The sequence below is a fragment of the Urocitellus parryii genome, chromosome 10 (assembly GCF_045843805.1).
Source record: "Urocitellus parryii isolate mUroPar1 chromosome 10, mUroPar1.hap1, whole genome shotgun sequence".
In the NCBI taxonomy this organism is placed as follows: domain Eukaryota; kingdom Metazoa; phylum Chordata; class Mammalia; order Rodentia; family Sciuridae; genus Urocitellus; species Urocitellus parryii.
The window spans coordinates 16,873,963-16,898,105 of NC_135540.1; the positions used below are offsets into that span (position 1 = coordinate 16,873,963).

The 24,143-nt window shown below is 40.5% G+C and overlaps 1 protein-coding gene across 1 annotated transcript in view; it reads right to left on the bottom strand.

Annotated features, from left to right (window-relative positions):
- Positions 1 to 1,534: 1,534 nt before the first annotated feature.
- Positions 1,535 to 24,143, bottom strand: part of Rnf150 (ring finger protein 150) — a 222,701-nt gene continuing 200,092 nt past the window's right edge. The window contains exon 7 of the mRNA XM_026386172.2: positions 1,535 to 9,587. Coding sequence (XP_026241957.1) covers positions 9,469 to 9,587 — 119 coding nt within the window. The 3' untranslated portion in view covers positions 1,535 to 9,468. The remainder of the gene's footprint in view (positions 9,588 to 24,143) is intronic.

Below are 24,143 nucleotides of genomic sequence, written 5' to 3' on the forward strand. Positions count from 1 at the left end.
GCAGATTTTATCACTAATCAGACTCAGGAAGTGCTGTTATACAGTCCGAAATCGGTGGCATCATGAAGGTCTTTGTGAAAGTTTTAGTAGCTAATATGTATTGTAGGAAGACTGTTCTCACCTTAGTCCACCTTGGAACTCTGAGATTTCATCTTGAACACATACCAGCACGGGTCCCCTGGGAACCCCTATTTAGTGGAAAGACTGGAATTGGAGTCAGGAGCGGTGGTGTCTAGATCCCAGGTCACAGTGTCCTACCTACACGTCAGTGTCACAGCTGACCGTGGGTAACGTGTGGATGCAGGAGCAGAGGTCAAAGTGTGTTCCAATGTGGTAGACTTCTCACTGTCCCAAAGAACCTCAGACCCACCTCTCTATCTACAGACTAGGCATGGACCTCCCCAGGCAAAGCCTCCAGGGAGCCTGCGCTTTCTGTTATCCACTCGGCAGTGGAAGTGTTTTGAGTTTTTGCCAGTGGATTCTACATGATCCTGAGTTCCAGGTGTGGCGCCTGGCCAGGGGGAAGTCCCCCACACAGGCTGAGCTGCACTTGGCATGTCTAGCCCTGTGCTTCTGCAGGAGGACTTACCTGTCAGGGATCTTGGATGGGCCAGATTCAGGGGTCTAAGCCACCCCAGGAAGCATGCACATCTTGAGGAGGTGACACCAACAAATAGGGACACCATGGCCTTTGTCCTTTCCTGCCCCATCTTTCCACTCCAGTAGCCTCGTTTTAAAAATTTCCATCACTAATCCCTTGCTAATCCTAAGGGATGGCTGTTTGAAATCCTTTAGAAACATACAAGTGGATATAAAAAAGGATGTGGCTGTGCCAACCCACTGGATGTCCCCACAGTGTAACCCTGCTTAGGGACATAAACCTACCGGAGACGGTAACGCCCATTAGCGCTCAGTTCTCCCCAAATTGCACCCCCCAATTCAGCAGCCATTCTTATTCGGAATTGCTCAAAGGCTGTCAATCAATTCACCCAGAAGAGCAGAGCTCAGAGGAGGTGCGTGCCTGGCACTTGACTTACCTGAGAGAAATGAAGCAGTTATTGCCATCGTTTTTGGTCTTGTGATATACTCACAATTCAGCAGTAAAGAGATGTTTTGTAATCCATAGTGCTACTTCAGGAGCTTGAGGACAGGTGACAGTGTCAGGGGATACAGATGACACAACACAGGCATATGGTTCCATTTTATTAAAAAACAAAACCAAACAAAATTTTGCAGTGAAATTTCCTGCAATTCACAACCCTTGTGTTAAAACCTTTATAGTTGCAATATATATTTTTTAACCAGTACATAAGAACACGATTGTACTTATTTACATTGTAGTCTTCTATATAACAAAAATAGTCACGTGGTATGGTTGCAACCAACTATCATCCTCACTGTCTCCTCACTAGCCCAGCATGATACAAACTGTTGATGCTCTCCAAGCACACAGAGAATAGAATAAAGCAAAATAAAAATCTGTCTTCTAATAGAAGACCAATTCCTTCAAAGACAGTTTTTTTTTAAAAAAATCCAAATTTCTTTGTATATTAAGAGATAAAGTGCTTTGAAAAGAGTAGGGCAGGTGCCTGTGAAGGGGAAGAGGGAAGGAGATCTACACATAAAAAACGAACGACTGTATGCCTTAACCACCCTCTGAATATGCAGATGACTATGTACAGAAAACAGTGCTTGGGTGAGATGGCTATATAATCCACTACCACATTACTTCATCAATTAAGAGTTCACCAGAGTCCAAATTCAAAACTCCCCACGAAAAAGCCACTGGGAGTATTTTTGTGTTTGTGTGTGTGATTTTTGATTCGGATGGCAACAAAATCAAGGAAGATCTTGATCTGACTATGGCAAGGTGAGATGGGACTGAAGACCTCTGGAAGCCTAGCGAAATGCGAACTGCAACACGGTTCATTTTAAAACAGAGCAAACGGTGTTAAGAGGAAAAACTAAAACCAGTGGATTCCCCTCTTGCTAACAGGGAGGTGCTGGAGATTGATTTATGATGTCATGTCTGATTAGTTCATAATTGTAAAAATCATTCTTTGTAGCTTCTTTCTCCCAGTGGAAAATAATGATGTGCTATACAAAGGGCTCAAAAGAGTTGGAATGCCCCCACCCCTATTTTTAAACTGGCAATTGCTGGTTATGGTCTGGTCTGCTGTCTACAAAACTGGGTGTCTCACATGTACTGCTCGGGAGACTCCTGGAAATAAGAATCATCTTCCCCCAGCTCATGAACATTTGAAAGAATGGTACCTTTCAATTGTTTTCCCACAGGAAATGGCTGGAATGTAATTTTCACAAATACAAAATGACTTCAAGTTTTCTAAATATAAGGGACATCCCACTATAAAAATAACAGTCCCTCCCCACCCTCTCCCACCCCAGAATCTTTCTAATTATAAACTGGTACAACCATTTCAGATTACTAATGTAAAAGCAGGAAGTAAATATAGTATGTACAGGTACCAAACACATCAGCATTTCACACCGCTTGCGTTCACAGGAAAGAAGCTCTTTTATGGGTCTTCCTTCGAGATTTCACGAGAAGCGAGCTGGTAACCTACGGGTCAGGCAGATCTCTGCTCAGAGCTCCGGACGCATGGTCTAGCTAGAGGTGTCTTCTTTGCAAACAGAGCAAGAGTCCACGTCGACATTTTGCAGGAGAAAGGGCTGAAGATCTTCCAGGAGGTCTCAAAATTTTAACTTTTCAGAGTTTGTGACATTCTTTCCTCTTTTGATAAACGTAGACTGAATGTTCAACTAATGAGGAGGAAAACTGTGATGGAAGGCAAATAACAAATTGTGGGAGGAATGGTGACCCAAGCCAAATTAATTTGCTGAAAGAGTAGCAGTATTGTTCCAGCAGAGGGCACCCTGCCCCTTGCAATATCATCCTACAGAACAGTAGGTACCACTGAGGCCAGCACTAATTCAGACTGCTAAGTCCACGCGTCTTCCTTAGCTGCTCTGCTGACTATCAGTACGGGCAACAGTTTGTTACTGTCTTCAAAGAGCAGGATATACTGCCACGGGCTAGCTCTTACACATGAAAATTCTTTGGCTATTTAAAATCTTCACATTCTCAAAGAGAACAATATTCTGAGTTCAATAAAGCCCTAGATTTGTCTGAAGTTTTGCAGAAGAAGGGACCTAGCATTAGACTTTCCAGATGGTGTGGTACTCAGGCCACAAGTCATTTATGTTAGATTTCTAGATTCAGTAAGGTCAGTCAACAGCCTGCAAGAGAAAGCTCCTAAAGTTTCATCTAACAATGAACACCCCCTCCCTTTTCTTTGTGAGAACATTAGGAGAAAATTTAGTCAATGGAAGAAACATGTGTCCATTTGGATGGCGATCAGTCTTTGGTTTATATAGCACACATGGTCCTCACATTTCTGTGTCCCCAAGTCCCTCCCTTGAGTATGAAGGACAAGCCCACAGGCATTCTGCCCAGAATGGCTGGGTCACTCAGGCGGCGGAGTGCCCTACACCATGGATTTTCTCTCTTCCTGTGTTCAGAATGCAGCCTCTGAAGAGATGCATTCTCTAGCCTTATCATTATCATCAGTGAATACGTATCAGGTGCTCACAGAGCCAACAGCTCTGGAGTGAGTGCAAACATCGATAGTAGCACAGGATTAGACCAGCTCTGGTGACAGGGGCTCTTGGAAAAGCCACTTGACTATGAAGCACAGGAGGCAGGGAAGGAGATGTAACTGACCTCTTCAGGGTCTTGTAGAACAAGCAGGTTTTGCAATTAAAAGGTGCACAACCAGGATCTGGAGTCACTTTAGTTCTGGGATGGTAACTCAGTGCCATTAAAAGGCTCAACAGGGACGACTGGCTAAGGATCTCTCCCCGTTACCATTCCCATGACGAAGGGTCTGGGGTTGTGAGGTGGGAGGAAAGCAGGGAAAGGTAATGAGATCTCAAGAGACCCTCATACCTACTTCTCAGAATTCACTTATTTTTCAGGCTGTCTTAATCTTCACAATTATGAGGGTTTCAGCTCATGAATATTTAATTCCTTAAGCCCCGCCCCCCCACAAAGCTCAGACCAGCTCTTAGTGCAGGCCATGGGCATTTCTCATCGCAGAAGCTTCCAGCCCTGCTTCTACCAACTCTTGGCAGTCCCCGCTCCTGCCTTCCTGCAGGGTACGGGTCTGGTCCCATTGGAGCCTCATCATTGGCTGTGCTCATCAGTCCTGGCCATGGAACAGCATGGACAGGGGCTTCCGAGGCACACTGGACACTGCACAAGGAACCAGAGAGACCCCACTTTTTGAGGACAGTCTCTTTGGGCCTCTTTGTGAGTTTTAAGTAGCCCTCTGATCACTTATAAAGAGCAGCTGTTGTGCTACAATTTAAAAAGCAGGAGTGGGTCTCAGATACAGTACAACAATCCTGACCCTGGGGGCACCCGGTGAACTAGGAAGGTCAAATAGTCTAGAGGTGGAAGATCACAGATGTAGACAGCATTCTGGAATTTTCCATTATTTCTTAGGAAACTTTTCAGACAAGAAAATATGAAGAAAGAAAAAAAAAAGGTAAGGGTTGGAGCTTGAGACAAAATGGATATGAGAAGTGAAGGTGAGGCTCCCTGGTTTCAGGAGGAACTTAATTTGCCTCTAAAGTGACCTGGCTTTCCTATCAGAAGTAAGAATCACGGGTATGAGCGCACAATAAAAGAAGAAAAACTCCAGCACGAGTAACTCTGTGGCCATGGATTGTTTTTTTGTTTGTTTGTTTTTTTTGGTCTTGAAGGTTAGAGTTTCTTACAAGAAAAGTAAATAAGAAAAAATGGAACATGAGAAAAAAGAAAGGAGGAGGAAAGGGAATATGAGAAAAGACAGACAGACAGACACCCGGTGTGTGTGTTTTGTTGTACAGACAAACACATACACACAGAGAAGGAAAGATAAAGAAGTACAAGTAAGAGAATCGAAAAATGCTCCTGGACATAGCCTTAGTGGCCCAAGTACCACACAGGGGTGGGTGCTTGCTGCACATGGGAGTGACTCCATACCCCAGATTTTCTGGAAGAGTTTTGATTCTGTGAGATTTCTCTGCATTCAGTCAAGGTGATGCATTCAATGGACAACCACGTGCCATTTACTTCCTATGCTCTGTAAAAATGTTCTGCCCAAACAAAAGTCAGAAATAAGAAAGAATCCTATGTTAGAGTATCTGTCATCACGTTTGGTCCTGAAAGTATGGTGCCACAGGGATGTCAGGGAAGAAACTGAGATGGCCACTGGGCACTGTGTCTTTGGAGATGACCACACCCAGACCCATGAGCACCCACCCACATGTTCCACTGGGATGAGGAAGTGCTAACAGCAAAAGAAAACAGCATGAAAACCTCTTATGAAACATAGTCACAGTCACAAGGACTCCCCTGCCACGTGATACCAAATCAGCTCGGAGTCTTTGCTGCTTTTATCTTTCTACCTTCTCCAGACTTTCTACCTGTCCCCTTGGCTGGGTGACTACAGCTGACCTTCCAGGGTTGATCAAACCTTAGTGAACAATCAATACTCAAATGCCATATCTATGATCAGGGCTCAGCTCTTCCAAAAGGACTAGCCACACAAGAAGCAGCAATTCCTAAAGGCGACTCTAAATCATTCTCAGCGAATGCGAATGTTTTCTTCCCCACAGCCTTGGGGTTATGGGGAATGCTGATGTTGAGAGGAAAACTGGCTGCCGGAGGTGGTCACAAGCCACCAAGCAGAGGCTGATGTCACAAGACCCAAAGATTCTTTCTCAGTAAGGCCACACAAAGTCTTGTATGTAGAGTTACTATGTAATTTTTCACTCTTTCCTCCCAAATACATGAATACTAGCTGGAGCTTTAGGGTGAGGGTATAGACCTTCTGCCAACCACGAAGAAGAACTAGAGGATGAGAAACAGTTGGATGATTTCAGTCTGAAATTCTCTTTGGCTCCTAAGTACCACCTTTTAGCCTAAGGGTTTGTCACAGAAGTGAGGGATAGAATTTCTTTCAGCACCAAATCCACATGGTTTGTGTGACTTAAAAAAAAAAAAACTGGTCAGAGAAGTGACAGTCAATGATAACAGATATCAGTTGAGAGAAATTAAAGTAGAAATTTCAAAAAGGGCTGCTGAATCTTTATTCATTACAAAATCTGTGGATCTCTGGTCCTCTCGTTAGGCGACTTGGGTGGTGTGTGGTTCTCCCTGGAGGTAATTAAGGTTTTTACTTTAGTCTTCTTTAAGGGAGGGATACTGGAGGAGCTCTAGACTTATGCTGCCTAATCGGTCACCACTAGACAAGTGGCCATTAGTGCTTGACATTTGTCTAGTCCAAATTGAGATGTTCAGTGAGGGCAAAAGACACAATGGATTTAGAAGACTCAGTACAAAAAAAGAAGGGGACATCGTTCTTTGATGCTTTTTACACCAGTTACATGTAAACAAAAATACTGAGTCAAATAAAACATATTATAAAAATGACTTTACCTGTTTCGTTTTACTTCTTGAAATGTGGCTGGTAGAAAATTTAAAGTCATAGACTTTCATCATATTTCTACTGGATAATATTGGTCTACACCTTCTCTACAGAAAAATGCACATCTGCAAATACACATATAGATTGCATCACGGGTCATGTACCCTGTTGACCCTCATGTGAGGACCACTAGGTCCCCAGGTCAATCTCTTATTTGGGGGAGGCAGTAAAGAAGGCTACCAGCAAGGACTTTTGTCATTTCTTTTCAAAGACAAATTTTCTGGTTAAATTTTTTTTTTTTTTTTAATTACCAAGATCACAGGGAAAGCCCTTCAAAACCTTCTGGTAATTGGAAAATCTCACAGGCTTGGGATGTTTGCAGCAGAATCTCTTAGAGGTTGGACCCACAAGCCTTGGATGGGCTTCTGGGTTCCCATATCATCCACCCCTATTCTGTAGGGGTGGCTGTAGCCAGGAATTGCACATGCAACCAAATTTTGATTTACCTGATCATTGGTAGGAAGAGAAAATACTCATCAGAGGACTATACAGGCTAAGGGCATTTTCTCTCTGGGTATAGAATACAGTAATATTCCTATTGTTGTTGACCTACCCTAATTCCTCTATATTTAAGTTAATACCAAAGTTTTGCGGGCACAGCTTACTGAAAGAAGAACAGGTGATGCAAGTCGAAAAAGAAAAATAAACATCACTGAGATTGGGAATTCCACAGGAAGAATGAGGCTTCAAAGTATCCAGAGATTGAGGACTATGTGACTAACAATAGTTCCGGAACAAGGCAGAACAAACCAACTTCTACTTGGTTTTAAAACTTATACCATTTATATCTTTTTCTCAGCCACACAGGAGTACCCAATCTCAAAGGCTGTTATTACATGTGACAAGTCACTATGTCTTCCCTAGCTATAAAGCCCAGTTGCTAAAAGACATGGCTAAAAATGGATCCCACTGGCCAAGTACTCAATGGGATCCTAAAGCTGGAAGGAGCTTTGGGAATTATCCTGCAACACTCTTCACTCAACAGGTGGAGTAGCCAGGGCCTCACAAGGGGGTAGCTGGTCAAGGACTCCTGTCCCCTGAGTTGGCGCTCTCCTCATTTCTTCCTGCCTGCTTTCCCTACCCCTAGAGGCTGGCTTTTATAACAGGAAGTGTTGGGTTAAATAAAATATAGGGACATATGCCTGCCTGAAGGTGGGCATCATTTTCCCTGCTTGCTGCCTACTTAGAAACCACCAGATGGAAAATCATTAAAGGTGGTGGGAAAAGGAGAGCAGGTATTCCTCCACCTGCACTCCACACTGAAGCCGACAGCGAGGGTGGACAGCAGGACCACGCTCTGTGTTTCAGTGAGTGGTAGCACAATGAGGTGTAAAAGCTCTCATCAATATGAAAATACAGCTCAGTGAGAAAAAGCTCTCCTTTGTAGCTAGTCTAAGCAGCAGCATGGACCTTGTCAGTTGCTTAGAGATGATAAGGTGGCCCATCTGATTGTCTGGGGACACAGGTCACTGCCTGTCATCTCTGCATTATGGATAGTCTGAATACGTTACAAAATCACCCACTGGAAAAATAGCACATTTCTATCATAGTTACAAAAAAAAAAAAAAAGAAGCAAACATTTTAAAAACACAGGTGGATTTTAGAACTCATTGGATACCCCTTTTTTCTCTCCCATTTATTTGTCTTTCTTAATCAGGATTAGCTTGATTTAGCAAATTCCTATGCAGTACTTTTTTGGTTCAAATGATTTGTCAAGTGACACCTCATTCCTTACTTGGTATCTGCACGCTCTCAGGGGACCCCTGGGAAGGTTGTCTACTGAGGATTCTCCTCAATCCTTCCACGTGGTCTGGTGAGGTTAACAGAAGGGTATAGGCAGTAAGGTACAATCCAGGTGCTACTGCAGCCCCCCACTGTATTTACCACTGGGCTTAAAGATGATTGAGTTTTTTCTAAAGCTTCCATCCCCTGGAGAACCCACCTAAGGAGCTGACTGCTTGCTCTAACCTTGGGGAAACCAGTACAAAGGGCATTTTGGTTTCAATGGAAAGAATGCGTGGTCTTGGGTTTTCAATTTAGGTCTGCAGTCTCATAAGCAGCTGCCAAAGATTGGCATTTATGCCTTGGAGGGGACTTCTGATTTCAGAATTTCAGCCAAAGACCCTAAACACCTGGGTGTACCTCCATGGAGCCCCTTTCTCATGTGGCCTTTGGCAGAACCCAGAAAGTGGAGGCCACTGTGATGTTCCCTAAAATAGTGAGCAGCGACTTCAGCAGAGTTAGAACTTAGTGTTGGGGGTCTCTGGCAGCTGGGATTTTCAAGACCCACTTAAAAGAATTTAGATTCTTAAGAAAGCTGGCCTCCTGCTGTTTCCGGGTGCTGAGGCACTTCTCAAAGCCATGCACAGTTCATGCTGAGAGGTCGAGACCAGAAGTCTCAGGGATGTAATATCAACCAGTCCTAACAGGAACTGGTGCTTTCAAACCGGACTCTTCATGAGAGCTGGAGTGAATCAAAGGGAAAAAAACAACAAAACAAAACAAAACACCCGAGTAGATGTAAACTACACACAGTCTTTACACAGAAATCACCAAAGAAATCAATCTTTGAAAAACAAGGACAATAAGACTTGGAAAAATTGAATTAAAACTAAGAAACCCTAAAGGTTTCCTTTCGTTCTCTACTTTAGGAGCTTTTGAAGTGTACGCCTACAAGGACACGGGAGGGAAGAATCAGCCATCAACTTCCACACTGTCAATCAAGGACAAAGACTGTCCTGGAGATGCAGCAGCATCCTGATTAAGGAGACTTTGGGTATTGCTTTCGTTATCATTCTTGGACGGAGCAGAGCGTCCTGGGGTTGCCGAGTGTCTGAAGGTGTGTGCCCGGTCCACGTATCGGAGCACTCATCCCCTTAGGTCCTACTACCTCCTCTTTTCTATGTCCGCCATTTCAAGATTTCACCTCTTCGCAGTCTTGGTCGGTGGAAAGTTCTACATCGGACAGTCCCACCTCCATTGCCATAATCAAGGAGATGTCAGAGTCGCTGCTTCCAGCCGGCTCCTGCTCACCTACGAGAACAAGCAAAGTCCATGGTGAGCGCTGAGCTCTGCCTCCTCATGCTGCTTCTGTGAACAGAACCGCTTCTAAAAACATTTCTTTGGAGTCCAAGGGGAATAGTGATCATCCCTTAAACACTCGCATCTCACACTACACCCCCAAATAAATTCTAAATGGGTCAAAAATGTAAACAATGACAACAACCCAAACTTAGTAAGGTTGGAAGGAAACCAATCACCTGAGCATATTTCTAAGTAGGAAAATATATATCGACTGCATCTGCCAGGGAAAGAAAAGTAATTGAATAATTTGCAAAAGAAAAGATCGACAAATGTGCATACATTTTTAAAAAGGTTACCAACATATAAAATAAAATCCAAAGGCATATGTCAGACTGGTTGGCAAAAAATTTCTCAAAGGATTGTATTCTTAATGATACAAAGCTTTAAGTTCATTAGGAAAAGGGTACAACAGAAAAAATACTCAAAGGTAACATTCACAGAAAAGTGTCATATAAATGACAAATAAATTAAAGGTAAAAAAAATGATGAGCTCCTTTTTGCCTATGTAACCTTCACTCATTAGAAAGATGGTATTACATCGATGAGTACATTCATAGGTACGTTGGTACACTGATATAGAACTGTGGAATTTTCTTTATTATTTGAGGCATATTTGTACATTTTATGCGGTATATTATGGTAATTGAATATGTGTATACAATGTATATTAATCACATCAAGGCAATGAGCTTTTCTATCTCTTCAAATATGAATCATTAAATGACTAGAAGAGTCACTTTGAAACATATCATAGATCATTTTAGCCAATACTTATCCTACTGTGGTACAGAAAAATGAGAAGTAATTCCTCCATTGTGCTTTCTGCTGCCCCTTATTGAACTTCTTCCCAATCCCCCTTCTTTCCTGACCATCTGAGCCTCTAGTGACCACCATTCCATTCCATCCTTCTGCCAGACTGCCTGGTTAGAATTGTGAAATTTAACCTGGAGATTTCATTTCTAGAATGTATTATAAAAAATAAATGAAGATGCAAAACTATTCACTTAAGCATTTTTTTATAATAGCAAAAAAAAAAAGATACTTCAAAATCCAAGAACAGAAAATATCTGAACAATCTATGCTACTTCTAAAGGACAATGTTCTTCTTACAACCATTAAAGTGAAATTTCCAAAGAATTTGCAGTTACATGTGTAAATGCTTAACAGTATTTTCAGTACAACACTGTAGTGTTAAGTGAAAACAGAAGTACTCAAAGCTCTAAACGTAGTAGGGTTGATGGAGAACATTCACTAGAAGCAAGGAAACCAAAAAATGCTAATGTGAGTTGTCTCTAGTTTGGGTAGTTACATTCATTTTCTTTAAAAATTTATTTTGAAGTCTTACCTCCTAATATTCTGCAATGGACATATCTCATGCATTCACTCAGACATTTATTGAGTCCCTATGACAAGCTAAAGAAGGTGCTAGATGGTAGGGATGTGAGAGCAAGACGATCCCTGTCTTCAAGGAACCTACTGTCTGGTTGGCAGGCAGAGCACTAACAGGACAATTGCAACATGTGTGTCAAGCACTCGAATGGAAGACGTAGCAGATGCTGCAGGAGCAGGTGAGAGAGCTACATAACCACATGTCTGGTTGAAGAAGGTGTCCCACAGGGTACATTGCCTAAACTGAGTCACTCCAAATAATCTGCATTTTGGTGGGATGAATAAAAATGGAGTAATTTTTTAAGCAACAGTAGTAGCAAGCAGGGATGGCTGGAGGTGACTGGAAGCCCCGGGTATTTAAGTATGTATGACTGGAACGCAGAGTCAAGCTGGGAGTGTGCATGGGGGAGGCTGGCAAGCTGGGCTGCACAGAGGCAGCTTTAAACCCAGAAGGTTTTGTACATTCTGCTGCCCTGCAGAAGAAACATGCAATTAAAAGACCAACAGAAATGTCTAAGTGCTAAAGAATGATGGTAGTTTTAATATGTTTGCTTTGATAACCACTGATATTTTTTTCCATGTGGAGGCCCAGTTAAGGAAAATATATGAGTTTCATGAACGGCAGTGAATTCCTAAGATGCTTTAAAAGCAGACTAATCAAGAGACCTAACAAAGATTTATGGCCTGAAGACTCAGTTTTAGAGAAATGGAGTGTTTCACAGGGGAATACCAACTCAAAGACTAAGCTCTGATATTTTTCCAAGACCCCTAAGTGCACGAAGCTCCCAGGGACATAATAAGATGAACAGCTAGAATATAACCTTGGAAGCAGCTTTAGCTTCTTAGAGCTAAAGGATTTAGTATTTAGTATTTGAAAATGGTGGCATTCTACAAATACATTGAGTCATTTAGAAAAAAGTGAAGCTGTTTGCTTCACAATTCACAACGAAATACTTTCTAGGCCAGACACATGCACACACAAGCACAGAATAATGAAAACTAGAATCTTTTTTTCTCACATTTTTTTATTGGTGCATTATAGTTGTACATAATGATGGGATCTGTTGTATATCTGTACATGCACACTATATAACAATATAATTTGAACAAAAGAAAATTAAAATCTTATTCCTAGCGATAAAAATGAGGACTATATTCTGTAGGGAGTTTAATCTTTGTTTCTTCATCTTTCTGTGTATATGCACATTCACACACACACACACACACACACACACACACACTCACACACACACACACCTTGCTGTTGCTGAGGCTGATTTGAACTTTCTATCCTCCTGTCTCAGCCTCCGGAGGTGCTGGTATTAAAGACGGAGCCTCCACACCCAGCCATATATATTTTAATACACAAATCTTTCATCTTTATTCTTTGTCTTCAGAGCCAAATGGTGCTTTCAATCTCTGACCTTTGGGGAATTCCTGGTGCAAATTGAGAGGGTTCTCCTTCCCCACGGCTGCTTCCCCAGTAATCTCAGCACACGGTGGCTGGGTGGCCAAGGTGGAGGGCATGCCCTGGGCTGCTCCAGAGCGCGCCCTCCCTCTGCTGCCTGTGAGCAGTGGCCCTGGAGGGGCATGTCACAACCTACACGGCCAGACATAGAGGCTTGCTCCGTTTCTTGGCTCTACTGTGTCATTGGCTGCTCATCCCTTTTGTCCAATCTCCCAGACTTTGTTATTGTTGTTCATTTCCTTGTCCATGTTGCTCTCTGTTTTAAAAAAATAAAACCCTTTTACGAGGTTTTTGAGAGGTTTCAGCAGAGACTGGAAGTAGTTTTGTGTGTTTGATGGACTTTTTTTATTTAATGTTCTTCTTAAGGGTCATAATGAGAAATATATACATTATATATATAATATATATATGTAAATATATATATACATATTTATATATTTTGTTCTCAAATATATATAGGTTTCTGGTTCTCATAAATAGAATTTTAAGTATATATATAACTCTCTCTCTATATATATAGATATAGATATAGATATATATGCTTGAAATTCTATTTATGAGAACTGGGAACCTATCTTTAACTCTAGACCATCTTCTAGTCCCAGCCATTAGTAATTACATGTGTTACTTCATGAAAGTCACTTTTCTCCTATAGGACTGAAATTTGATTGTCTAGAAAAGGAGAATTTGAAACTGTATGTACAGAGTTCTTTCCAGTTGCTGTTTACATATGTGTGTGTTGATGCCATTCTAGTCCAGTGTCTCATATGTGGTGGATTCTTAATAAGTAATTATTGAATAGAATTACTATAAGAAACAAAGTTGTTAAATATTTCTCTTTTTTACAACTTTTCAAGTTGTTATTTTCATTAAAAGTTTTTTTTTTTTTTTTTTTTTTTTTTTTTTTTTTTACATCAAAACAAAGGCCTGCTTACTGTATTAATGTGTGTAAGCACACACTAACAGGAGAGTTTGATAGTTACAAAGATAATACAAACTAAAATCTTCTTCTTAAATCTTGAATCTTCATAAAAACGAGGACTGAACTCTGCAGGGAGGGCAGCCTTCATTTCTTCTCTCCTCCCTTGCTATGGTTTGGATCTGGAATGTCCCCAAGGCCCACATGTTAAGGTCTTGGTCCCAAGCTTGGTGCTAGTGGAAGGTGGTGGAAGCTTTAGGAAGTGGGGCCTAGTGGGCAAGGCCTTAGTTCATTTGGGGGCTGCCCTCAAAGTTGATAGTGGGATCTGGGTCTCTTTCTCTCAATTTTACATCAGCCGTGAGGTGACTCGGCCATCTCTGCTACACATTGCTGCCGGGACACACTGCGCCATGACAGATCTAAAGCAATGGGGCCAATGGCCATGGACTGAAACCTGCAAAATTGAGCCAAAATAAACATTTCTTCTTCATAAATTGATTTACCTCCAGTATTTACCTATAATAACAGAAAGCGATCTATCACATCTCTCCACCCTCCCCACCCCTTTCTCTCCTCTCCTTCCTCCTCTTCCTTCTCTTTCTCCTCCTTCTCCATGGCTCATCAACCAGTTCAACTTACAAGAAGGCAAACTTTCCAGCTTAACATTAAACTGGAAATCAGCCCAAGAGCTTATTATGATGGAGTGGTTTTACGACTTCCATATGGATCTAGTAAAATGGAAACACAGATGAGCAGCTGACTTAGTTGCAGTTCTACAGACACAGAGCTCATTGCTACGGGCAGTGGCAGCTTCTCACCTTCACTCTGGACTCTGCAGCCACCAGCCTCAGCAGATTTCATGGATTCCTTCTCACCTTGGTGTTTTCTAAATGGGAAGGTGCAAATTGGAAAAAAAGGGAGGAGGCCATAGGGTTTGCCATAACTATGGGCTGCTAAATTCACGGTGCTACTTTAGAAATTAAAACTGTCCTGCATAGCTTAAGAGAAAGTGAACTGAAATCAACAAAAAGATAGGTTTGCAAAAATATCTGTATGTTGTAAATTGTTCCGACTTCATTCTCATTTAAAAATCTTCTTTTAAAAATGATTCAAAGACATTTGAAGTTATTCTTTAACATATCCAATGTTTTTCATTGAACTTGGTTTGTTCCATAATTTCTAAAAACAACCTTTTATTCTTTAATCAAGATAGATGTTTTTACTTTGAAGCCACGATAATATGAATGAAAACTCTGTCACTTAAACATTTAGAAGGCTCTCTGTTGGTGGTACTCATTGGAGATTTTCAGTAGCTGTCAACAACACAATGTTCACTACATTTTTCCTCCTTCCCTGTAAAAACTAATATAAAACTAATGCAACAATAATATTTGCTTTCATTTAGTACAGCCCTTTGATGTAGGCATTAGTATACAGATGAAAAACACTTTTATTCCATTTGATCCAGTAGTGCAGCATCTACTTAATATACCTTCTTCTGTTTGTTTTTTTTTTTTTCATTGTAAAGACATTGAGAGATTTTTAAACAGGGAGTGATCTGACCTGCTTAATATTTTAAGAGCTCATTTATGCTGCTAAGTGAAAACAGAAAAAACAAATGAACACGGTGGCTTGTTGTGGCAATAGGGCTGGATGTAAGGGCACAGAATGAAGGATAATTTTGAATGTTAGAAAAGCTATGGGCTGGACAATGGTAGCAACAGAGTAGAAAGTGGAAAATAATTATGTTTCTTGAGCGACACAGGAACCATTTATGGAGCTAGAGAAACTGGAGGAGAAAATGTGCTAGAGATCGATCCAGAATTTAGCTTTGCATGTGCTTGAGTGTGGGATGCTTCTGAGACACCAGGGGAGACGTGGAGGTGGCAGCTAGACAGAGAAGTCTGGAGTTTAGAGGGAAGGCCGTACCATTAACAAATTTGGGAGACGGCAGTACAGAGAAGGCATTTTAAACCGTGGACACAGATGATGCTCTCTAGGAAGAGATCGTAGAGTGGGAAGATAACTCTGGGGGGGAGGTCTCTCAGCAACCCTAAAACTTATAGCCAAAGACTCAGACTGGTGCTGTCTGATGTTTTCTTTGGCCTTCATAATGTGTTTTTATTAAAAAAACATGAATTAGTCACCAATATTTAAAAGTCAGGATATTTTAAAATACAAATTTACATTTAATTTATCTTGGAAAAAGGAAGCTGTGGCAACATACACCTGATTGCCAGATGGCGGCTGAATGACTGCTGCTCTTTGGAGGCCGAGGCCCGTGGGTCTGCCCTGCCACCACCATCAACAGCCCATGGCATTGGTTCACTTTACTTGCCTGGCCTGTGTAGATGCTCACGTTGGAAATCTCACATTTATAGGGACGGCAGAGGACAGTGGAGGAGGTAAACTCCAGGGAGACTGGCAGGGATCAGGGTGGTAAGAGAAAAAGAAGAAAAGTATTGTGTCATTTTATTTTCTTCTTTTATCTTAAAACATACACCTTTTAATTTTTACCTCCTTCATAGGTTAAATCCATATGCAAGGAAATGAGATCCTGTACTAATGAGTTAGCTGGAGTGGCCTTAAAGACTGATCCTAAGTCATCTCATTTCAGTCTCAAATCTCTTTATCATCATGTTTTGTAACATTTGATTAGATGGAGCAGGAAATTCTCTATTTAAAATGAAACTTCATGACGTATTTGTTGACCTGTAGCTACTGCTTGAATAGATTTCCACATTTGTTTTTGAGTAAAATCCATCAATAGCCTTACTCGGGTCAACCAAAAAATCCTTCGTGGTGGGATTTATGAACTCCACTTTAGTCCACACATTATGAAGGTATTTGGTTTATGGAAATCTTTCCTCTTGAATACATAAAATGTCGCCTAAGGAGTCACAGGTTTCCTTTTGTGAAATCGGCTGAAGCTCTGGTTCTGCTGGGGGTTGTTGTAATTCTCTGCTAACAGTCACCCAAGTAACTGTTAAAGTTCTGTCCAACTGAGAATCTAAGATCCAAAGAGCTTCCCTATGCAGGACTGATATTATGGTTTGAATGTCTTCTCCAAAACTCACGTGGAGGTGCTGGGGTCATAGCCCCGTGGTAGAGAACTTGCCTAGCATGTGTAAGGCACTGTGTTCGATTCTCAGCACCACATATAAATATTCATTGAAAACTAAAAACAAACAAACAAAAAAACATGTTGAAATTGAATTCAGTGTTGAGAAGCAGGACCTTTGATTAGGCCACGAGGGCTCTGCCCTGGTCAATGGATTAATGCCATTAATGTGGGAGCAGGTTCCTCATAAAAAGGGCAAGTTCAGTTCAATTTTCTCCGAGTCATGCACAAGCTCCTTGGCCTTCCAATGCCATCTTAATAAGATGCAGCAAGAAGAAGGTCCTTGACAGAAGCGTCCCTCCAGTCGTGGGCTTCCCAGATCTGTAGCTGAAGACGTTTCTAGTATGATTTTTTCAACGTGTGACACTGTGTTTTAGTAGCAGAAACAGACTAAGATAGTTGGGCATATCTGGTTTGTCTCTTCCAGTTCCCTGGTTCAGGCAGTTTCAAAGACCTACCATGTTCTTCCCTAAATAAGAGGCCCTTGGTATAAGTGTTTGCAGAATTAAAACTGAATTTAAGTCACTCTCTGATTGTGCGGGGCTTGATTATTATTATTATTATCATTATTATTATTATTTTAGAATTTAACCTGTATTTATTTGTTTTTATGTGGTGCTGAGGATGGAACCCAGGGCCTCACCGGTCCTAGGCAAGCACTCTGTCACTGAGAGGCATAACCCCAGCCCAGGCCTGATTTTTTAAAAACTGCTTTTATTGTACTTTTTAAAATATCGAGTAACAATTTTAATAGTTACTGAGTTTCTGAGTACTTAGTACATGCCAGGACCATGATATAGACTTTAAATAGATTCTCTAATTTAATATTCATAATTAACCATGTTCGTGGAAAGTATGACTATTTCTGTTTTCAGAGAGAAAATCCAAACTGAACAAGGTTACAAATTCCCCAGGTTACCTGGCAGTTAAAGTTGGAGCCAAAATTCATACCCACTTCTGATTGACTCCAGAGTCTACAAATGTGACAGTTTAGATTATTCTAAACTGTGTTTGAGTTATGATTCTTAATCTAGAGATTAGTGGGGCATCCGGCATTTAAAATCATACAAACACTTTTGTGGCTACATACATATAGACATTTTTCTGGTGTCTTTCTCCAGATTTTCAAAGAGCCCCAAAAGGGTTTGGAGTGAAGAGAATATGCTTGCTTGCACAACTTAACTATAAGCAGCAGACCACCTGGGTCTATTATTTTTTAAAATGCATATTTTAGTTTACATTTCACTAGCTAAGTGTACCATGAACTTGACATAATAGTCATCACATTGTCACATGAAGTCACTCTTTTTGTACTTGTTTCTTCATGGTGACTGTTCAAAGCTATAGCAGAGAATTATCATTCCCAGGATGAGGTTTAACCTTTACTGTGCTGCCTGGCTTACGAAAGAAGCATAGAGTAATTGCAGATTGGAATAAGTTCTCCTCTGTTAGGAATTCACAAATACTGCCCTGAGAATAAGTGAGTGTTCTCTGTTTTGAGAGAAAAATAATACCGTGGTGACAGGATGCTCCAGAAGGTTTGGTGTGTACATCCTGGAAGCTGCTCTGTACCCATCAAAGCTTATTGTCCTTCATGCACTTGAAAAGTAAGGTTTCAAAGAAAAAAAAAAAAAAAACAGCATCTTTATGTCCACTGCAACTGATGCTGATCTTCTTGAATATAGGACATCATTTCCAATCAACGCCGCATTATACAAGAGCACTTGAGAGGAGACACTTTCAGCCAGGCTGGCTGAACCGTAACCTTGCAATCTTTCCATCTCATCTCAGGAGGTGGGGCTGCCTGATTCAGGCTGGAGCAGTGCCTGTACATTCTCTGTCTTCATCTTACGAGAAAAGTTAATTAGACTTTAACTGCAGCATATTTTCAATAAGAAAATGTGTTCCTTGCATGCTTTGGCTTAATGAGAATTTCTGAGAAGATAAACTACTTTCAATTTGGTTTAAATTTTCCTATTGATGAGTAACCTCTGCTGGGAGAACAACAGGCCTGGGGGCCACTTTCCCTTCGGATATGAACAGCCTCTGATATGCTCTGATATGAACAGTCATGGCAGGAATGCACCAGCTCCTTCCTGGGTGCCAGCCCCTGTGCTCTGTGATGATAGAGACTAGGTCTTGCAACAACTCTCTGAAGGAGGTGTGCAATTACCCTATGGGTGCTTGCCTCACATGTTATGTGTGAAGTCAACTTGTCCAATGTGGAACATATAGAAAGTGGCAGGAGCAGGATCTCAACCCGAGCCAACACTACTGACATCTGTTCTGATCTGGAACAGCCCAACTGCCAGATTTCTCTTTGGCCAAACCGTTCTCACAAACAAATGCTGGGCTGCCTTTGGGAACCGTGCATTCCTGGCTTATGGTACAAATTCGTTCACTTGGCCAAGGGATTCCTAGAATTGTTTAGACATAACTGGCCATTTTTGCCTTTGAAATTCCTGCTCCATAACTGCAAATATACACACACACAATGAGCCCACATCAGGAATATGCTTTCCTTCCTTTCATATGGGGAGGTTTAAAGCATTGTTTTGGTTTGGGCTTGGTGAAGGAGAATTCCCTTGAAGCCGTGTATTAAATCAGATCACATAGTTAAGATTTCACTTTGCTTTGATCTTTTCCCCATTGGTTTTCTTTTCCTGTGACACTTCACCCAGCAGGAGAAAGATTTTCTGCAATTGCTCACACTCTTTACTGATTTTCTTGGCAGTTCATTCATTGATTCATTCCCTACTCCATGCCAAAAGAAGGGGAAATGTGATTTCTGCATTAGTTTTACATTCAATTTTACAGGGCAGGAAGAAAAACATAGTGAACATTTATGTTGTCAGTAGCTACTTCAAACCTCCCCATTCGTACCACCTGTAGACAACTTTCTAAGGCATTAAGCATGATATGTGACAGACGGGAGACTCTTGCACAGAAGACTGGAATGTAAAGGGAAAGAGATATAGACACATAGGCAGAGATCATGCAGATTTATCCACCTTTGTAACTATATAAAATTATCTGTAGTCTCATTTGTTCAACCATCCATTTCTTTAATTCCCCATCATTCAATTGGTATTTATTGAACACTACTAAGTACAAGGCACTGTTGAGCAGACATACATCTATGTAAACTTAATACATGGTAACATATCATAAAAGAGGTATAAATAAAATGTGAAGGAAACAAAGGGGTGGGAGAAGTTTCACCTCCAACTGGGTAATCAAGAGGATTCATGAAGTGGGTAATGTGTGGACCAGCAGCATCGAGGATCTGATTAGCACTGGCAAGTAAGGTGATAAGGCAAAATGGCATTCCTTCAAGAGAACCAGCACGTAGGAGTCATCAGAGCCAATTTTCAGGGCATAGGGGTCATTTCAATTGGCTGTAGCTTAGTATTACGAAGACTGATAAGCTATGGGCCAGATGTAGTCCAGATGTCCAGGTACTTTGTCCCCTTTCTGTCCTGTGTTCTCTTCTGCTTCACAGGGGACCAGAAGGCTACATTTTCCAGACTCCCTTGGCCAACTTTCTCATAGCTTCTGCCAAGGAAATTAGAAGGCAGAAGGAACAGGGAAGCTGTTTTCACTTCCAGTTCAGGCAGGTCACTGTGACTCCAGAATCAGAGGGAGGAGGATCTGGGTTCCCACTCCAAGGCAGGGCTGGTGATTTCCTGAGCAGAAGCAACAGCAGCTCCAGCAACATCAGAATGGTGGATAAAGGATGCTGAGCTCTGGGCAACATCCTCTCCTCCTCCATTCTTCCAAAGGTGTTTATTTTTTCTAAGTTGCAAATTTCAAATCTCTATAATTGTGTAAGTCAACTCTATTGAAGCACAATTTAACTGCAATAAGTCACACCTATTTAGGTGCATGCTTTGATGAACTTTGATGGAAGCGGCAAGTGTATATACTTGTGCAACCCACATTAATGTCCCAATTTCTTTTTGAAAAAATTTTGAACATTTCTATTTCTTCCAAGAGTTTTCTCAGGCCACTCTCTTTCTCCTTGGTCTCATATGTTCTTTTTTTTTTTTAAAATAAATCTTTATCAGGATTTTTCAGTAGTATGATTGACATTTGGGGCTGGATAATTCTTTGTTGTGGGGCATATCTCCTCTGTGATGACAACCACAGACATCTTCATAGACTTTCCTGGGAGGCAAACTCCCTCTTCCCCCACCCGGTGGAGAACCATGGCTCTAGATTAAAGTATTTTCTAGAACTTTAATAGGATAGGCTATAGCACATGGCAGGATTCATTTCATTTTTAGGACTAAATAATTTGAAAATGGATGTATATACCACATTTTCTCTATCTATTCACCCATCAACAGACATTTAAGTGGCTTCCACCTCTTGGCTAATATGAATAATGCTTCCATGAGTATCGGTGAACACATGGCATTTCTTTGAGAACATGATTTCAATTTTTTTTTTGGATATACACCCAGAAGTGCGATTACTATATGGAAATTACTATATTAATTTTCCAATTATTTTTTTTGAGAAATCTCCATATTTTCCCCCCACAGTAGCTGTACCATTTAACATTTCCACCAACAGTGTACAAGGATTCCAATTTCTCTACATCCTAACTAATATTAATTACCTTTCTGTTTTTTTTTTTTTTAAACAATGGCCATCCTAACAGGTATGAGGAGATATTTCATTGTGGTTCTGATCTGCATAATGATCAATCATGGGCATTTGTTCATATGCCTGTTGACCATTTAGCATATCTACTGTCTAATCCACATGGTCATGGTGTATAATATTTTAATGTATGGCTAAATTTGATTTAATAGTATTTTGTTGGGGATTTTTGACTGAATATTTATCAAGGGGATTGATCTGTAGTGTTCTTTTCTTGCAGTATCTTTGGCTTTGGTATCAGGGTAATGCTGGCTTCATAAAATTGGTTTGGAAGTGTACTTTCCTCTTATATTGTTTGGAAGAGTTTGAAAACAACAGACATTAATCTTAAAATGCTTGGTAGAATTCCCTAGCAAAGCCATCTGGTCCTGGGTTTTTCTTTGTTGGGAGACTTTTGATTACTGATTCAATCTTCTTACTAGCCATAGATCTGTTTATGTCTCCTAATTCTTCATGATTTTATCTCTTTAGGTTGCATGTGTATATGAATTTATCCATTTCTTCTAGGTTATCAAATTCATTGGTATAGTCTTTTCTAATATTTTTTTTTATTTCCGTGATACTAGTTATTATGTTTCCTATCTAATTGACAACTTCAGTTATTTGAGTCTTTTCTCTTTTTAGTCTAGTTAATGCTTTGTCAATGTAGTGGATCTATAATAATACTCAAAATTTTTGTAGATTTATTTCTTTTGTTCTTCCATTCTCTACTACACTTATTTCTGCCTTAGTCTTTGCTATGTTTTATGGTTTGGGTATGAGGTGTCTCCCAGAAGCTCCTCCTAATGTAGGAATATTCAGAGGTGAAATGATTAGATTATGAGAACTGTAACCAAATTAGTCCATCCTAGTTTGAACACTAACCGGGTGGTAGTGGAGGCAGGTGGGGTGTGACTGGAGGGAGTGGGTCACTGAGGGCATGCTCTGGAAAAATGCATCTTCCCTGTGGTCCCTTACCCCCGCCACTCTCTGCTTTCTGACCCCACCTTGAGCTAAAAGGATAGTGAGACACAGCCCCTCTTCTCTCCTTGCCACGATGAGGTGAATAATTTTGACTCACTACATGCTCCTGACAGGATGTACTGCCTCTATCTGGAATTTCTTTTCTTGAAAGTAAATTACTGAATTGTACAAATATTATAGGAATATTTTCTCAATTCAATTCTTTTCTTGGTGGTGGGGGGACACCCGGGACTGAACTCAGGGCACTCGTCCACTGAGCCACATCCCCAGCCCTATTTTGTATTTTATTTAGAGACAGGGTCTCACTGAGTTGCTTAGCACCTTGTTGTTGCTAAGGCTGGCTTTGAACTTGTGATCTTCCTGCCTCGGGCTCCCAAGCCACTGGGATTACAGGTGTGTGCCACCCGCCCGGCTCTCCCTTCAATTCTGTACACGTTTACTTTGCATATATGTGTACTCTCATGTTAGTGAATATACAATTACTACACCTTCCTGGAGAATTGAATCTTTTATCATTATATAGTGACTACTTATTTTCTCACATGACAATTCTTGACTTAAAGTTGATATGTTTGGATACCCTGATGTCTGTTTAGTAAACATTGGCATGGAAGATCTTTTTTTTTTTTTCCATTCTGTTTAACCCAAATGTGTCCTAAGTCCAAAATGAATCTTTTGCAGCCTGCATGTAGTTGGATTTTGTTTTTTATTCATTAAGTCTTTTGATTGGAGGTTTAATCCATTTTCATTTAAAATGCTTACTCCAAGGGAAACTCTATTTTCCATCATATTATGTTCTGTGATAACTATTTTATCTCTCTTCTTCTTTTGATTTTTACATTTTATTTGTAGTGACTTACTTTGATTCCTTTCTTATGTTCTTCTGCTACCTCTATAGGTATTGTCTTTTGTATTCTAGTGTTTATATAAAACATTTCATAGCTACAACAATCTACTTTAAACTGATAACTTCAACCACAATATAAGAACTCTATAATCTTTCACATGCATCACATGCTTTAAGTTACTGGTGTTACAAATCATATCTTTTTTGGGGGGGTGGGGGAGGACTGGGGATTATATCCAGAAGTGCTTTACCACTGAGATACATTCCCAGCCCTTTTTTAATTTTGTATTTTGAGATACGGTCTAAGTTGCTTAGGGCCTTGCTAAATTGCTGAGGCTGGCCTTGAATTTGTGATCCTCTTGCCTCAGGCTTCTGAGTTGTTAAGGTTATACAAAAGTAGATTATACGCAAGCTCCATAAGCGCCGGGCACAAATTATATTCTTTCATATTATGTATCCATTAACATTTTTATCTTTCATCTTTTAGATTCTATATTAAAATAGAGTGATTTATTATAGTATTACAGAAGTCTCTATTTGTCTATGTATTTATTTTAGCCAGAGAGCTTTATGCTTTCATATGCTAATGTTGTTATCTGATGTTCTTTTGTTTCAACTAAAATGAATTCCTTGGCATTTCTTATAAGGCAGACCTATAATGATGATGAATTCCTTTAGCTTTTTTTAAAAAAAATAATTTGGGAAGTCTTCTTCAATTTTGCTGGATAGGTTTTGCAGGATACGGTATTGTTGATTAGCAGTCTTTTTTTTTTCTTTTAGTATTTTGAACATATCATTCCACTTCCTTGTGCCCTTTAAGGTTTCTGTTGAGAGTCGGTGATAATCTGAGAGCTCCCTTGTATGTGAAGGGTCATTTTTCTCTTGCTGCTTTTAATATTTCCCTTTGTCTTTGACTTCTAACAATTTGATTTATAATGTGTCTTGTGAGCCTCTTTGGAGTCATCACATTTAGAGTCCATTGAGTTTCTTGGATTTTAAAATACATTTCCTTTCTTTAGATTTCAGCTGTTTTCAACTTCAAATAAGTTCTCTGTTTCTCCTCCATCCAGAACTCCACTTGATGGAGTCCCATAAGTCCTTTGAGTTTTCTTTAGTTTTTCTTCATTCTT